Source organism: Meleagris gallopavo, chromosome 14 (genome assembly GCF_905368555.1).
Source record: "Meleagris gallopavo chromosome 14, MGAL_WU_HG_1.1, whole genome shotgun sequence".
NCBI lineage: Eukaryota > Metazoa > Chordata > Aves > Galliformes > Phasianidae > Meleagris > Meleagris gallopavo.
The window spans coordinates 2511388-2527912 of record NC_139417.1 but is presented as its reverse complement, the minus strand read 5'-3'; the positions used below and the strand labels follow the sequence as shown (position 1 = coordinate 2527912).

At 44.3% G+C, this 16525-nt stretch overlaps 1 protein-coding gene across 1 annotated transcript in view; it reads left to right on the top strand.

The window, feature by feature from the left end:
- USP4 (ubiquitin specific peptidase 4) overlaps positions 1-14472 on the top strand; it is a 29639-nt gene extending 15167 nt beyond the window's left edge. The window contains exons 12-22 of the mRNA XM_085235988.1: positions 1109-1192; positions 1902-1996; positions 9335-9526; positions 10058-10146; positions 10621-10836; positions 10915-10985; positions 11987-12102; positions 12663-12812; positions 13586-13689; positions 13920-14008; positions 14137-14472. Of these exons, the coding sequence (XP_085092114.1) occupies positions 1109-1192; positions 1902-1996; positions 9335-9526; positions 10058-10146; positions 10621-10836; positions 10915-10985; positions 11987-12102; positions 12663-12812; positions 13586-13689; positions 13920-14008; positions 14137-14238 (1308 nt within the window). The 3' untranslated portion in view covers positions 14239-14472. The remainder of the gene's footprint in view (positions 1-1108; positions 1193-1901; positions 1997-9334; positions 9527-10057; positions 10147-10620; positions 10837-10914; positions 10986-11986; positions 12103-12662; positions 12813-13585; positions 13690-13919; positions 14009-14136) is intronic.
- Positions 14473-16525: the final 2053 nt, after the last annotated feature.

Sequence of the window (16525 nt, the reverse complement as noted above, 5' to 3'; positions counted from 1 at the left end):
GTTTACCTTGTGTTACCTTGAAGAATGCAAAGGGGAAGCTTCTCTAAACGAGTAAGGATTTTCAATTTCATCCAGTTGGGGAAAAATCTCTGTTGCAAAAGGAGAAGTATGATTTGATTGCTTTTAAAGCCTGCTTATTTCTGAGATAGATACTAATATCTACTTTTCTTTCTCTTTATTTCAAGTGAGCCTGTAGGTGGGCACACACACAAAGTAGCCTTGTAGTTGCCATGCTTGTGCACAAGATCTGTGGCACCCAGAAGCTCTAATGGTGGATAGACATTTACCAAAGGAAAAAGTAAAGCGGCTTTTGAGGTGTTGCTTGGCAATATTTGCATGTGTTGTGCATTAGAACCTTTGTTTTATATAGAGAGTGTAACCTTGGGGGTAGGGGGTTGGTAGATGCAGTGGTGATGTATGCTAAGTTGGTGGTGAATTTTCATTCGGCTTTTTGTACAACTGTAAAATCAAGGAGAGCTGCACTCATCACCAAGGTTTTGTAAAGGGAAGGAACAGAGGAGGGATTCACTGAAGAGATGGGAAACATAAATGAGTAGCATAGAGACTGAAAGGGTAAATTGTACTTTGAAGAATTGAGATAAACCAAAGCTGCGGCAGCTGGAGCTCTGCTGGCTGAATTGGCCGTGCTCAGTCTCACCTCCCCTGCTGACAGCAATTCTGTGCATTGTGTGATCTCCCAGTTGGGATGCCAGAGGTATGCACCACTACCTTTCACCTCTGGTGTGTGGCACAGGAGAAGAAGTGTCTCCACTACGTGGGCTGTGCTAAGAGAAAGTGAACAGTAAGCCTGTGATGGCCACAGGTGAGGGTACAGATGGATGGCATAACCAAGAAGATCCTGGTGAATAATAGTGAAACGTAACTCCTTTTAGTCAAGGCAAGTGTGCTCCATGTGGCTCCCTCCAAGTGTGTGCCTGTCTGTGCTCTGAGTGTGTGCCTTTGAGACCTTCTCTAAAGCATACAGTTCTGATTCCCGAAGGAAGAAAGGATGGCTGTGACCTTGAGCAGAACTAGGCATTCCAAGTTGTGTTTTCGTATCCGTGCTCTTTGTTTTGCCTTTGCTGAGCATTGTTAACTCTCTTTTTAGTACCGGGTCGTGGTGCCAATGATGGGGGCCATCTCAGATCTCTGCGAATCGCTCTCCAAACTTTCTGGGGTTCCTGCAGAAAACGTAAGGATAAATGCAGCGTGGTAATATTGATAAATCTTTGTTCTTCTAGAGGCATTTTGATGTCTTAGTTTTTAAATGTATAATGAGCTGAAGGATATATTTCTATTACTACTCCATTAGGAGTTTGAATGCAATTTTTGACTGAAAAATATTAAAAAACAAACAAACATGGAAACCATCTGTTTATCCACCCACCTCCCCCTCTAGTGTTTCTGACAGTGTAATTTCTTAGTAATGTGAGATGCTCAGCCTGTTTTGAGACCACCTTCCCTTGGATGTCCTTGTAATAACAAAGGAATTGGGTGAGATTTTTATAAACTGAATGATTTTGTAGGTGATGGGATGGATTTTCAGGATACCAGTGTAACACTTCAATTTATTTCAATATTTAGCGAGTATAGATTGAGTGATCTTTGCCCAAAATGTTAGATTTGAGCTGTTGTTTCCAGCAGACTGATTTGCAGCTGTGGTATCTCATCTCCTCAGTACCTCTGTAAAATCAGTCTGTTACATGCTTTGTTTTTCTGATCCATCTTAATGAAAGCAGCTGATGAGCTCCTGGTGCTGTTATGGAAAACAGAGCACTGATGCTACGGGTGCTGAAAATTCTCGTGGAAAAAAAAAACCAAAGTGTTGCTTGAATTTAGCACGCATGAATTTATGTAAATATTTATTACAATCTCTTTGCAACTCTCACTTGCTCTTGTAGATGGTGGTGACAGATGTGTATAACCATCGGTTCCACAAAATCTTCCAGGCGGATGAAGGTTTAAATCATATCATGCCAAAAGACGACATCTTTGTGTGAGTAAAACGGGAAGATGCCACGATGCAAAGAGTGCTAAGAACCAACGTGGTTGTTACAGCACCCAGCTAACCACGGCAGGGGTCTTGCAAGACCAGCGCTTGCTCTGTCTGTGTCCAGCTGCAGAGGACCACAGGCAGACTTGTTTTGGGGAGTGTGGGTGAAGCTGACGGTTCGGTTGTGCTTGATGCTTCCAATACATGTGGTGGGTGAGATGACCTGGGTCGTCTGGGTGGAGAGCAAAGGGTCGTGTTCCTCTGTAGCAGCTGGTAAAAGATGGAAAGTACTGCACATGAAATGCAAAACAGACTTTGGAGTTAGCTGCTGAGCCTGGAGCTTGTGAGGTCCAATGAGATCCTCATCAGAAGCCCCCTCTTTCTTTATGAGGTACTCCACTGCAAGCTTGCTGTTTGTATAAAAGCGCTGTGCAGTGATGTCCTTGGGTGCAGTGAATGGGATGCTGTGACATGCTGTTTGGTGCTGTTCTGTCCTGCTATCCATTGTGAACTGCTGAGGAGTCATGCCAGACTGTTTTTGAAAGTTCTTATCATTTGTTTTCTCCAGTTGCAGCTGGTTAAGGTGCCTATGAAGGGCATTTGGTGTCTGTTTGTTGGGATATTGTAAGGCGTCAAGTTGCAAGCAAACCTTTCTCTAGAACTTACAAAATGTAGAAAAGCAAGAAGGATGATGTTACAGAGATCTTTCCTTAAGTCCAGCATGGAGATGCTTCTTGCTGCCTCACTCCCAGCAGGGTACTCTTCCTTTGAGGAGCTAGGAAATTGCAACAAAAATGTTTTCCTATGTGTGTAACCTGTTGCACGTTCCTTCTCAGAAAACTACTGTGTCTGAGTTCATCTCTGCTCCTGCACTGAAGGGGAAGTGTTAGCTCAGCTGCAGTCCTATGTGTGTTTTCACTTGCAGTCGCTGTGCCCTTGTGTGGAGGCCTAATTGTAAATGAGGCCATGCTGTGAGTCATAGCAGTGAGCTGACCTGGGTTAAAAATAGCCATGCAAGAAAGAAGAGAGACAGCAGGAGGAAACTTGGCTAATCCTGTTTTTCCATGGAACCCCTCTCAAGATGTTTTCAGCTGCCTGGAGCACCTCTCCTACGGAGACAGGCTGAGGGAGCTGGGGGTGTGCAGCGTGGGGAAGAGAAGGCTTTGGGGAGACCTCATGGCAGCCTTCCAGTGCTTGAAGGAGCTTATAAGCAGGAGGGGGACTAACTTTTTACATCATCTAGTAGTGATAGGATGTAATGGAATGTCTCATCCTTCGATATAGCTGAGAAATATTTCCTTTCTTTTAAGTCAGTGAAGAAAACTTGAGTACCTTCTAGAAAGTGTTTTGTTCTTTGGGCTTAAGTTACCTCTAGCTCTTCAGAGAAGGGGTGGAAGAAGAGTTGATTGGTATGACTGAAGCATGGCTCTTGTGCCTGCAGAGTCCACAGAATGTTTGTCTCTTGTGCTGAGAGGTGATGTGGCTGGGTGTATATGCTGTCTGCACTGCATGATGCGTCTCTTTCCTGTTCCTGAAAGAAAACTCTCTTTGTATTGATTAATGAAGGGCAGCAGCTGCCTTGTATTAGAAAGTATGTGTAATGTTTTTACAGCTACAGCAGTTTCACCCCAAATTCACAAATTAAAAAGCCAAGGAAAGGGAGGTAACACTGTTACCATCCAGTGTTTCTTTTGCACTATGTTTACAGTGGGTATTGCTGCAGAATAAACCCCAAGAAGACATTCTGTGGTGTTGAATGGGACTGAGAAGGTATCAATTTATATGCAAGCAACTCTGTAGGCTGTTTGTTTACTGTGGTAGGAAAACACTGTTTTTTTTTCCTAAGATTTGTTCAAAACTGGAGTGCCTCATGTAATAATGTGAGTCACAGAAAGGGTGAGTTTTCTAATATTGCTACTTCTGTTAGAATCAGATGAGAAATCTGCCCCATTTCAGGGCATTGTGCCTGCAGTACAGCAAAGCTGATGGAGAGGTACGGCCCTCAGCTCAGGAAAGAGGTCCTGGCGTGGGAGATCTGCTAATGATGGTACTGTTTGCATGGTGTGTTCTCACGTACAAACCATCAGAAGGGTTTGAAGTTGATATATGTAACCCAGAATATGACTTGAGGACCACAAGCTCATTTAAATTAAGGATCTTTTCTAGAATCATAAGGCCTTTTGTATTTAAATGAGTGTAATTTCACCATCTCAGATACTCAAACTATTTCCTCTTACATACTGACCATCTACTCTTATTTTCCCCTCGTGTTCAGTGGTTTGCTGGCATACTGTAATGAGTACATCTTATCATCATGTTTTAGGTAATTGAAGTTAGATGGAAAGTTTCTTTCACTGGAAAGGGCTCAAAAGTACAGGTAACCAAGCGATTCAGGACTGAGTTTAATCAGTACAGTGTATTCAGGAAGAGATTTCTCAGATGCACGTTCTCAAAATTTGTATTTAAAAATTGCAAAATTCTCAGTGGGGTCCCATGGTGGTTTTTTGTCCCTTCGGGTTTTGCTGGCTGTTGTCATTCATTTGTTTCTTCCTGATCTCCACAGCAAGGAAACAGAGAAGCTGTGATGAACTGAAGTTCATCCCTGCCTCTTACCAACATTTAAATCATCCTTTTAACCTCGCAATAGTGTCCTCATCTGAAATGTACTCCACCCTCCCACTTGAAGAAGCAAAACAAGGTTGTGTTAATAGTTGCCTGTGGCTGTTTGCTAGAGCTTGAGACTGCAGAGAACCAGCGTGCAGTGCATGGGGAGCTGTGAGGCCCCAGGGTTCCTGTTTCACCAGCAGCTGCCATCCCAGTGGGTGTCCTCATGCCCTGAGTGCCCTGAGGCTCAGTGCTCAGCTGATTGCCCTCTGGGTGGGCAGCAGAGCAGGAGGGGCAGGCTGCTCCTTCTTACAGGACTGTGACATTATGATATTACTTTTTACCTGTGCTTTCCTTGGTGTGGGAACTGAGGCCGTTAGCTGATGCCCTGGTGACTGTTTTATTTTTTTTTTTTGTAAGAGAAATAAGGTGTAATGGTTTCTGAAGCTTTAGGGCCTTATGGTAACTTGGCAGCTTTTGCCTTCTGTCCCATTCTCAGCACCGCCTTAAGTTGCCTGAAGATGGAGATATGTCAGTATCAACATTCAGGCTCCTGCAGTATTTTCTCTGGGTTGGCTTTGCTGAAAGCAGTAGCCAAATCTGGGGCTGCATATGAGAGTAATATCCTATTGCTTTGACATACTTCTGATTTTAGAGAGCTGTGTGCTAGCCAGTGAGCTGCACGCATCTCCATTTGGAAAGCAGGGAGACATCTCATACCATAAATCTGTTCCCCTCAAGCACATTGGCTTAGGGTTTTTTTCCTAAATTAACAAAAAAAAAGGCAGTACTAGTATCGGAATTGTTGCTGCCCTGCTTTTGGCAATAGTATGTTTGATTTCTTGCCTTCAGATTGAGGTCCCTGTATGGGTTTCTGAGCATAGCGTCACTTTCCATGCAGCACTGTGCTTAAAGTGTCACTGAGTGGAACTCGTGCAGCACGGAGCAGGAGCAGCACTGCAGCTCAGATTGCTGGTGACACAGTGCTTTGTTCTCTTACTGCCAATTGCTTGCAGAGGGGAAGAGCCTGCTGGCACAGGCGTTTAAGTGTAGACCGTACTGTTGAAATAATGAATATATGTGAAAGGCCCTGTACAAATATTGAGCTTGCACATTCTAAAAGAGATTTTAGTTGTGAGAAGAGCTGTGTGTGTTTTTTTTTTTTTTTTCTCCTGTTTTGATTTTAGAGAATGGGGAAGACAGGTCAGCTTTGTGACCTTGCAGTGCACCTGGATGTTCTGAGACACGCACAGTGAATGGTCACCTCTACTGCTTTGGTAGGAGGTGAAATTTTGATGCAGGTGGGAGAAGGAGACTCGTTGGAATTTGGAATTGAAGCTGAACCGACAGTTGTTCTTAAAATATCTGTTCTGAATGGCTGTGCTTTTCCTTGCAGCTGGTCTGTTCCTGGTTTACTCATTTTTGTTGCATATCACCTATTGTAATAGTAAAAGAGGAAGAAAAGTGAACGTTACCAGACTTCCTGTTTTTTTAAGTGATTTTAAGTAACTCATATGCATCCCAAAATGGATCCAAGTGCAAGAGGACAACAGCACATGTGTTTTTCTCCAGAGAAGGATGGTTTGGAATTATAATTCTCCAAGCCGTGTGCTCTTCTTTTTCTAATCGTGGCAGGCTTGGAAATGAAGTATTGCCGTGCTGCAAGATTTGGTAGCATTTAGCAGCAGAGCAGAGGGTAGGCTATGTGCTGAAATAGTGTTTTGTTCTAGGATATAAAGTAGAGCCTCTGGCCTGACACGTGGGACGGTGCAGCCAAAGCACAATGGGACTAACCCACTTCTCAGCAGCACTGTAAATTATTCTCTGGAGGCATGATATTCCCGTGGAAGGTCAGAGAAATCTGTGGCAAATGACCAGAAAGTCACTGTGTAAAGGTGGTCTGCAAATCAATTTGACAAAATGAGCCCAGTGTTTGTGCTGAATGCTCTCATTCTCCAGGCTAAGCAGGGCGCAGCGTTCAGCACATCACTGCAATGCTCACTATTTCTTTCCCTTAGGTTCCGTGAAGTCCAGCCCCACTATAGGACCTCCGGCTCCCGCTCCAATCTAACACCCCCACATGTACCATGCTGGTGATGTCACATCACCCAGAGATCCTGCTGGAGCTCGGAGCCGGCCTACAAGGGGTCAGGTAAGTGCCACCCAAAGGCAGCCTCCACAGCCCTCATCTACGTGAGCAGGACTCAGTATTTCTTCTTAGTTCTTAAGGCCTAAGAAGAAAAATGCTTAGGTTCACAAATTAGATGTCTCTGATCTCTTAGCCTGGCTAATGGGGCGTATAATATAAAGTGTATTATTCACACCGATGGAAGTCTCACAAATTGATTTGCAGGTCACCTTTAACCTATAAAAGTCATACAAAAGATATGTTTGGTTTGCCATGTGTGTATATGTTTGCCTTGTCTTACAACATAGTTTGTTCTACGTTTAGGTAAGATCATGGTGTGGAAAACCATAGCTGGCTGCAGGCAGGGCAGGTTTGTCACCGTGACAAACAGCAGCTATTGCACTGAGTTACATCAGCAAACTGGCCTGATGTGACATGTTTGAGATAGGTGAGACTGCAGCAGTTTGATCTAGGAAGGTGGGTGGTAGTACTTTGTTTGAAATATCCTTTCTAAAATGTGCTGCTTTAACTTGGAACTTAACTTTAACTTGGAAAAATGATGCTGGTTGAATTCCCTCATCTTTTTGCTTGTTTTCTCGGTTGCTGTTGTTATGCCCTGACCTGTGATCCATGCAGTGTTTTCCAGTTGTGTTTAATGTTATTTACATCACAGCATTTTGGAAAGAGTTATGGTTCCATAATATCCATATATTAGGTTGGCATCCAGCTGAGAGCCTTTCCTGCTAGTAGTGGCCTTTCATATAGTCCTTCTGTAGTTTTTCATGCTCCCCTGCGTTTGCTTAACATTAATTTACCAGGGGACAAATGTTAGCTGCTTCATTGCTCAGTGTCCCCTTTCTGAGTGGCAGCCATAGCCTGAAGCTTCCTGGTGCTGTTTTGCAGGATGAAGGCTAGTCAAAGCCATCCTGATTTACTGTCACCTAGCTGTTTTCAGGCACTTTGCAGACCTGTCATGAATTATAAAGGCAGCTGGCCAGTACCCATCAGTTGTGTAGTCTGATGTAGCCCTGTAGGTTTATAGTATCAGCTCTGCTGGTTCTGGGACATCTCTCGAGCTAGAGTACAAGCTGTTCTGTGATGGAGTAGACAGAGGGCCACTCTCCTAGTCAGCTTGTGAGGTGCTGTTTTGGGGAGTGTTGCAGGGGTACAGCATGCAGGCTGTTTGTCAGAGATGTATGAGTAATCCTTAGCTTTTTCTATCCCATCTGTGCCAGAGACAGGGCTTAGTTCAGGACCTGCGAGAGGATGGAGTATTGCTGGGGGCTCCTCTGATCAGCGCTGTAGGTGGTGTGAGAGGCAGCCATCGGAATGCTGAGGAATGTAGGCACCTTGGGCATGTTATGTACTCGTCTACTTTGTGGGAGACCAGCCCAGAGGGTCTCCTAGAACCTGGAGTTAACTGTCAGTAATACACTGTAACTGAGTGTTACAGTACTAAGTGAAATAGTTCTTCTCTTTATAGTGTTGTTTGACAGCATAGAAAACATCAACAGCCATTCTTAGTGAACTGTTGATCCACTTTTTGTCACTTGTGTTCTTGGAGGGGTATTTTTCTTCATGGCCTCAAGCTGAGAGCCAGGCTTTTGTTTAAGTAGAACGGAACAGGACTGCAACTCTGAAATTTGTTCCACTCCGTCCTCTGCAAGGGTGTGTGCTGAACACAGGGACAGAAACCTATTTCTTGGCTCTTGCAAGAGAGGAAGTGGCATCTCTGATGTGCTGTTGGTGTGTCACCTGACTGTCATCTCAGTTCTGTGTAGTGACAACTTCCATGAAATCTTTCTTTTTTCAGTTTTAAGATCAGATTGGGACAGGTGACTCACAAAGCTAAAGAGCACTGTCACTTGGAAATCCTGAGGAAGTCCTTTGTATTGAATGGTCTTGAAAGTCACGTTGGGAGCGAGAGATGCAGTAGAGTTGGACCACATGGTTTCTTCTGACTCTCCTATCTGTGAATATCTGATTTCACTATTGCATCCAGCAGCACAAATTACATCCCAGTCTTCTCACTGCTCTCTGGAACTGCTTCTCTTCCAGAATGCTTTTGCTGTGTGTACTGCTTTTGGATTTTTCTGGGAAGCAGGTATTTCCAAACTCTTAGTTTTCTGGAGTCCTGGCTGGGTGTGGTGTAAGCTCAGACCAGTAATGGTACAGGAGACTGAGGGGAATGTAAGACCCCAAGGAACTGAGAAAGTTTTCTTTCTCCAGACAGAGCAAACATTGTCTCAGTGATCTAGGTGTTCATTTAGCATTTTCTCGCTGATACCATGATTTGATTGAAACAACATCTGATTGTCAGAGTAATGTTTGGAGAGGTGAGTGATAACCCAAATGTGAATTAAGAGCAAAAGGCAGAGGGAAGGTGGCAGTCAAGTTGATGGCAGGTACGTACCCTGTGCCATTGTGAGCCATGGGAAGTGGGCAGGAAGCCTCTATGTCTGTGCCATGAAGGCCCGAAGTACAGCCCTTATTGTCCTCAGGAGATCCTGGTCGAGAGAATTGTTGGACTGACTTGATATTGGTTCTGCCTGCTGTCCTTCTTGACAGTAGAAATAAATAACCTGTGGATATACCTGTCTTTCAAACAGATATGAAGTCTGCAAGCCAAGTGAAGATGGCTCAGAGTACATTACTTTCTCTGTTTACTTTCGGGAAAAGGCAGCGAGGCAATCCAGCAGCACTTCAGGGACCATACTCTTTGGTCAGCCACTGCTGATATCTGTGCCAAAACACAAGCTCACTGTAGATCACTTGTATGGTGTTGTTTTGGAGCGGATCAGGTAAGTCACATCTGTATCTTAGTGCAAAATTCTAGTGCTAGCTTACTGAATTAGACTGTAACAGGATAACTGCATCCTTTTTGATAGGAAGATTTTTTCCTTGATTTGTTTATGGAGTACCAACCAGTATTTGCATTGTGCTAGTGTCTGGAGGCCACAGGGACATCCTGAGGTCCTGGTTGTCTGGGACCTGTAAAAGCTGACTGTAAGATAATACTGGTGGTGGTCTCGTGGGAAGTTACCTGCTTGGTGCTGCAAACCAGATTAGGAGCAGTGCTTGGGAAATGTTGTGAGGGCTCTCTCGTGGGCCTCCGTAACTTATTTTTGTTTTTTATCCAATGCTTGTAAAACTTGGTACAAGCAGTGAGAACATAAACTTACTGAGCTGTTTTTGCTTGACGCTGAGAGTCAAGAGTTTTGATGCTGTGCATAGTGAATTCTGGCTCGCTGAGGGCATTGACAGAGAGGGTGCAGTTCTTGTGATGTACAGTTTTGTTACAGCTGTGTGATTAAAATGTTCCCTCTGTTTAGTCGCTATGTGAAACTCCCTGTGGCAGAAGAATACTCCACACCTTGCCCAGGCAGAGGAGCATGCAATGGCTCCAGCAGTGTGGCTGAAGGTAAAGTCTTTTCAGAATCACTTGGAAGCTTTTGTTACCATGTGGTTTGTGCTGTGTGTACTTGGGTTGGGCTCCTGCAGATAGTTTTTAGCTCTGCTACCGATTACACAGCACTGTGGCATAGGGCTGCCCTTCTTTGAAGACAACCAAATGCAGCCTTTGTCAGTTCTCTTTTGGGATGTTTATTGGAATGTGCTGTCAGATAGTGTGATGTGCTGAGCTGTGTTGAGTATATTTTGTCATGTCTGGCAGGAGGATGTGAACCCTGATGTTTTACCTGGCCTTGGTAAAGGATAAAATACAGCTTCAGACGCAGTCATTAGCAAGCACAGACTTATTCTTGTGTTTTTTGTTAATTTCTAAGCTATCTGTGCACATCATAGAAGTCTTAAGCAAGCAGCTGTCAATGTGAGGTGTCAGTCTAAACTTTTCCCTGAAAGTTGTCAATATTGGGCTTGTTTTAAATTTTGCCAGGTGACATTGAAGAGATGGAGCATCAGGATGATGGACAGGAATGCAGGGAGAAGCTGGCAGAAGTGGATCCCTGCCACTCTGAGGGTTGCATGCAGATTGAACCAACGAGAGACGTGCAGCCTTGTAAGAAGCAGCATTTCACTTTTAGCCTTGTGAATTTATATGGGACTTCTGAGATAAACTCCATTGTAGAAGGAAAACTCTTGAAATTGAATGGTAATTATTGTCCTGTTATTGTTTCTGTTCTTCCTCCTTCCACCAGCAAATTGGCAACAAAAGTTTTTCTTCTTCTAGCTTTCTCTACACTTGCTATTGACTGGGATTCTGATACGCGGAGGCTGCTCTTTGATGAACAGGAAGCACAGGTTGTAGTATGCTCTTTTCATAAGTGTTCTGTATGTAAACTTAGAACATGGCATAGTACACAGCATGATACTTCAATAGATGACAGTAATAAACAGTTGAAGTTATGTGTGGCCCCCTGCATAGAGGTTGGAGTCAGCAACAGGGGGTGAGTTGGTTGGGACAAGGACTACAGGTCTGTTATTGTTGATCTGCTACCAGCATTCCTGAAAATAGATACTTTAATTTCTAAGTCGTGTAGTTCATAATCCACTGAAATTAATAAAAAAAGAAAACCACACAGCCCCTCTTCCTTACATTTCTTACTGAGAGACCACACTTGAAGGATTGAGTGGCTTGGAGACAAGAGCTGGCTCACTTGAAAGTCAGAATCAACCATGATTACTCCCCTGGGAGTTGGTAGCTTCTTTGCCCCACTGTCATTTTGGTTTCTGTCAATCACTTAAAGACATTTAGCATATGCCATAATGATTTAGCATTTGTTGATTATTCTTAGTGTTATGGAGTGTACTTGAGCTATGCCGTATGTTTGCACAGCTGTCTTTTTCTAGGAGTTTCATAATGTAGTCAGAGAGTAGTTCAGTTTCAGTGGTCTATTTGTCATCAGGCTATGCAGATTGATATTTAATTTTTGCTCTAACTATCGTAGAATTACATAGAGTGTTTCTTTTATCTGCTTTTGTGTGTTTCCAGTCCTTTTCACACCTTCTAAACTTATTTTTGTACTGAGAAAATGCTAATTCTGGTAAATGCTAGTCCTATTTTACGGCTGCTAGGGAGTGAGGAGTTGTAACTTCATTGGGGAGCATGGGGAGAGTGATAACTGAGGTGGAAAAAGTGCAAAGGACTGTTCACAAAGCAAGGAAAGGGGTGGCTGGAGGCTTGGGATGTTTGTGTGGGCGGCTGGAAACCACCAGCAGTGTGATCTTGGGCATGTTCATTTTCACAGTGGCAGGGATTAAAGTCTATGTGAATTGAATAAAACATGCACCTCTTTCACTAGGCGTTTGAAAAGCATGCAAGTGTGTTACAGCCACAGAAGATGAAGGCAGTGGTAGCCCTGAAAGACTGCATAGAGCTCTTTACTACAATGGAAACTCTTGGTGAACATGACCCTTGGTAAGAGCTTCTTTCTCCCTTTCTGTATACTATAAAATGCTGTAACTGCTTGAGCTCGTGATTTGTCCCAAGATTCTGATAATTTCTCAGATCTGTCTCTTAGTCTGTGGAAGATGTCTGTTCCGTGGTCAGTCGCTCACTCAGTAGGCTGTAGGCATGGGCTAATGAAGAGTGTTTTTTTTTCCTTGTTTCGTGCCTGCATTTAAAAAAGGCACCGCATATGTAGAGATGGATCTATTTTTAATTCCCCACCATACGTCTGTCTCTCAGACAGGATGAGAAGAAGCATTTGTGATATCAGTGAAAGCAGGTGGCTACTTAAGGGTTTTACACTATTTTATTTCCAGCTTCTGCCAGTCTTGAGGCACTCTTAGTTTTACCTAAATCCCTAGTCCAGTAGGATGTTCTACCAACAGAGTGAAAGTAAGAGGTAGTTTGGAAACCTCCAAGGAATTGCATGTTCCACAAACCAGAATGGGCTTCTGTGAGGTAGGGACTGAACCACATTACTGATGTGTCCTCTGACTTTTCAGTTTTTCTTATTTGTACTTTTTCCTCAGGTATTGCCCTAACTGTAAGAAGCATCAGCAGGCCACGAAGAAGTTTGACTTGTGGTCTTTGCCCAAGATTTTGGTAGTGCATCTAAAACGCTTCTCATACAGCAGATACTGGAGGGATAAACTCGACACTGTTGTTGAATTCCCTATCAGGTAGGATCCTTCCTTTGAGCTGGTCAAGTGGAATCTACTTCTGATGCTTCTGTATGTATGCTGTTTTGAGCTACAAGACAGCAGGCATGAATTGGGTAATAGTCTCCAGGTGCAGGACACATCAGCAGTTTGCCTGCTGCTCTAATTCCTATTGCTCTGCTACTGGGCAGATGGAGCGGGCCAATATATTACGTGTTAGAGTCACTCCTAGGAAGACCAGGAATGTGCATCAATTTTGACTCAATCTTTTTTTTGGTTTGGTTAATCTTAACATTAATCTGTTCCACACATCTCAGAGAACACCAATTAACTGGCAGGCATTGTTTCTTTTGGAAAAAAAGACTAAAACGATGGGTTTGCTGCTGAACCAGATGTATATAGAGAATTGAGGAAACTTATTGTGCAGTGTTGTTTGTAGTCCTGAATGTTGCAAAAGTATGAGATGAAAGCCTACCTCCTCCCCTGCCTTCTGCTTGTCAGCATTCTGCAACAGGATGCTGGTGCTCTTTGCTACTTCTATTTTACTTTTTATTAACAGGGACATGCTCAGAGTTGTTTTTCATTTGGTATCTCCTTCTCAATTGTTTTGCAGCACCCCATGAGTTTACCAGGTCCTGCCTTGTGTGGGACGGCCAATGTTTGGGTCTCTGCACTGATAACTGTTGAGCATGAGAGCACAGCACGTAGCTTCACTAGTGCTGCCTGCTAACAGAGCTTCACTGATGTGAAAGTGCAGATTGTTGGCATACTGATATCTTTGGTTTTCCTTCCAGGGGTTTAAACATGTCCGAGTTCGTCTGTGACCCAAGAGGAAGCTCGTATGTCTACGACCTCATTGCAGTTTCCAATCACTATGGAGCCATGGGAGTAGGCCACTGTGAGTGACTCTTTTTTTTTTCTGTTCTTTCCTGCAGGGACTTGTGCAGGAGGGACTGGAGGAGGGCTCTGTGCACTGTGATTTACAGCAGCCCTCACCAAACGTTTCTAGTACAGTGTCAAACATGAAACTGTGGAAGGCTAACTCTTGGACAGCCTTGCATGGTTGGTTTGAGTTTTGAATGTCACTGGTGCAGTGCTTCCCTGAGCTGCAGTTTCTTCTCCCAACAGACACTGCCTATGCAAAGAACAAGGTGAATGGCAAGTGGTACTACTTTGATGACAGCAGTGTATCGTTGGCTTCAGAAGACCAAATAGTGGTGAGTACTTGGCCTGAAGCTAATCTGAGTTTGTGCTAAGTGCGGCTCCTTGCTTTGGGCATTGTGTTTCTAGCCAACCTACGTGGATTATTTCAGTCTTTCAGATTCTTTTGCTTTTTGTTTGGTAGACAAAAGCTGCATATGTGCTGTTTTATCAGCGCCGAAACAGTGAGGAACATGTTGCCCCATCTCCTCCCCAAGAAGAGTGTGACGGCATGGATACCAACTAAGCACCGCCTCCAGCAGTCGACCACCATGTTAGAGGTCCCTCCTGAAACCATCTCTGAGGCATCTGAAGTTTTTTCTCTCTTCTATAGGAGTCGAGCAGAAAATCTAGCACTGAAAGATTCGGTGCTTGGGGTTACAGAACAGCACTGAAGAGCCAGGAATAGGTGCTGAATCTCAGATATTTAGAGGCCAAAAATAATATATATTGGAGCTTTGATAAAGTTCTTTTTAAAGTCTGTCTGAGCTGTGTGGCTTGAGACAGGGGTCAGGGCTGAGCCGGGGCTGTGGGACATGGGTTAAGGTCTGTAGCTGGGGTTTGGGTAGTATAGCCTGAATCAGAGGTCACAGCTGAGTGTAGTGGGGCCCGTGAAGGAGCAGGGTGGGTAGGATTCTGTGAATTGATGCAGGGGCGTCCTGTCAATCCTGTGGAGTTGCTGACGGGCCCTGCTTGCATCAGTGAGGCTTGTGTACCCTTTCTGGAATCTCTCAGTTCAAATCTTTGTACTTCTGGCTTGTCAGTTGCCACCTCTGCCGTTGTACTTTGGTTCTCTTGCTAAGTACCAAAGTTTCTCTTACTTGCATCCTTTCATCTGTGGATGCACTTGAGACTCTTGTGGGCAGTTTTTACTCAGCCTCTGTTAGCGACAGGACAAAGGGGAATGGCTTTCAATTAAAGAGGGGAGATTTAGGTTAGGTATTTGAAATTCTTTACTCAGAGGGCCGTGAGGAGGTGGCATTGCTGCCCAGGGCTGTGGGTGCTCATTCCTGGAGGGGCCCTGGACAGCCCGCGCTGGGGGGGGAGCAGCCAGCCTGCAGAAGGAGTTGGAACTAGATGATCATTAAGGTTCCTTCCAGCCCAAGCTATTCTATGATTGTAAATGTGAATACCGAATCTGTAAGGTTGGCAGTTTCTTGTCCAGTGTGTCCTTTTGCCATAGTTACTTTGTTTTGCTCCATCCTTCCAATACAACTGGCAAATGCTCTTCCTCTCTTCCACCTTTACCTGACTGGCTCTGTTTCTTGCAGGAGTTCAGCTTTCTTCTTGTATGAGGATTCCTGTGAACAGTAGATCAGGTTATCCTCAGCAGAGAACTGTTTTTTTTCTCATTAAAAAAATTAGAAAAAATTAGTTTTCATCTGGTTTTGAGGGAGACGTTTAGCTCAAGGTGGTAAACCACACAGCAGGAGTCCTTCTTGCAGCCATGTGCACTGGCAGAACAAAAGGCCAAGAAAAACTGCTGTCCCTCCTGCGAGATGCATGCTTGGAGCCACTCTGTCTTCTCTGCACAGTTCCTGTGGCTTCATTGCTGACTCTAGCTGTCTTCTCTGACTGTCAGTGTGACAGTCATTGTTTAATTCTGACCACACCAGCTCAGCTCCCTTTCCTCTGCTCTGCCCCATAGGAGATTATCGTGTGCCAGTCCCTGGACCTGTGTTGTGCTGTGGCTGTGCAAAGGCAGAGCCAGCTGCTCTCTGTCCTTCTCCAAACAAAGGGAAGTCGGGGGGGCAGCCCCCCATGGCTCCCTGCCAGGGCATGAGAAGAAGGAAGGACTGTCTCTAGCTGGCACATAAGTATTATTACCCCCTTCTGCAGAGTTTGCTTTTAAAGCATTGAAATTTGAATTTAGAGATCAGAATTGCTTAGTTGTTTCCGCTGTTCTGGTTTGTGGGTTGTCTCGAATTTTTTTTTTTTACAGTTCTTAGTATTTTATTTCTGTTTTGAGGGGAGTATCCCAGAAGCAATTTTTAACTGTAGCACTGCACTGAATTATTCTGATTGGCATTTCTCTTAGGTTACCCTGAAAGAAAATCACATGGGCATTCCAAAATGGGGAGGTGGGAGAGGAAAGAGGGGAGTAAAACAGCTTTGTAAAGGCAGCTTCCATCTGAAGTAGCCTTTGTTCTCCTCTTTACCTCCTTTGCTGCACTGACACTGAGAAGTGCATCAGTGGGGCTCAATCTCTGATGCTTAGATGCTGAGCAAACACTGTTGTACTGCAGAAAAAGTGGCCCAGCTCTTATTTTCTCTGTCTCAGAGCTGATGGCCTTGGCTGGTGTGAGTCTGCTGTAACACCAGACCTGTTTTTTGGAGTAGCACTTTGTAAGTGGCTGGATGTGTTGTATGAAGAGGAAAATTAAAGAGTGGTTTGCACTGAAACTGGGTTTTGTTGTGTTTTCACCTGTTGTTAAGTGGCCTAAAGTGCAGGTTGAGCAGCTGCTGGTTGTGGGGATGCCTGCTGAAGCAGGAGCTCTTTCAGCTGGAGCGTGATGAGTGCTATGCAAGGGAGC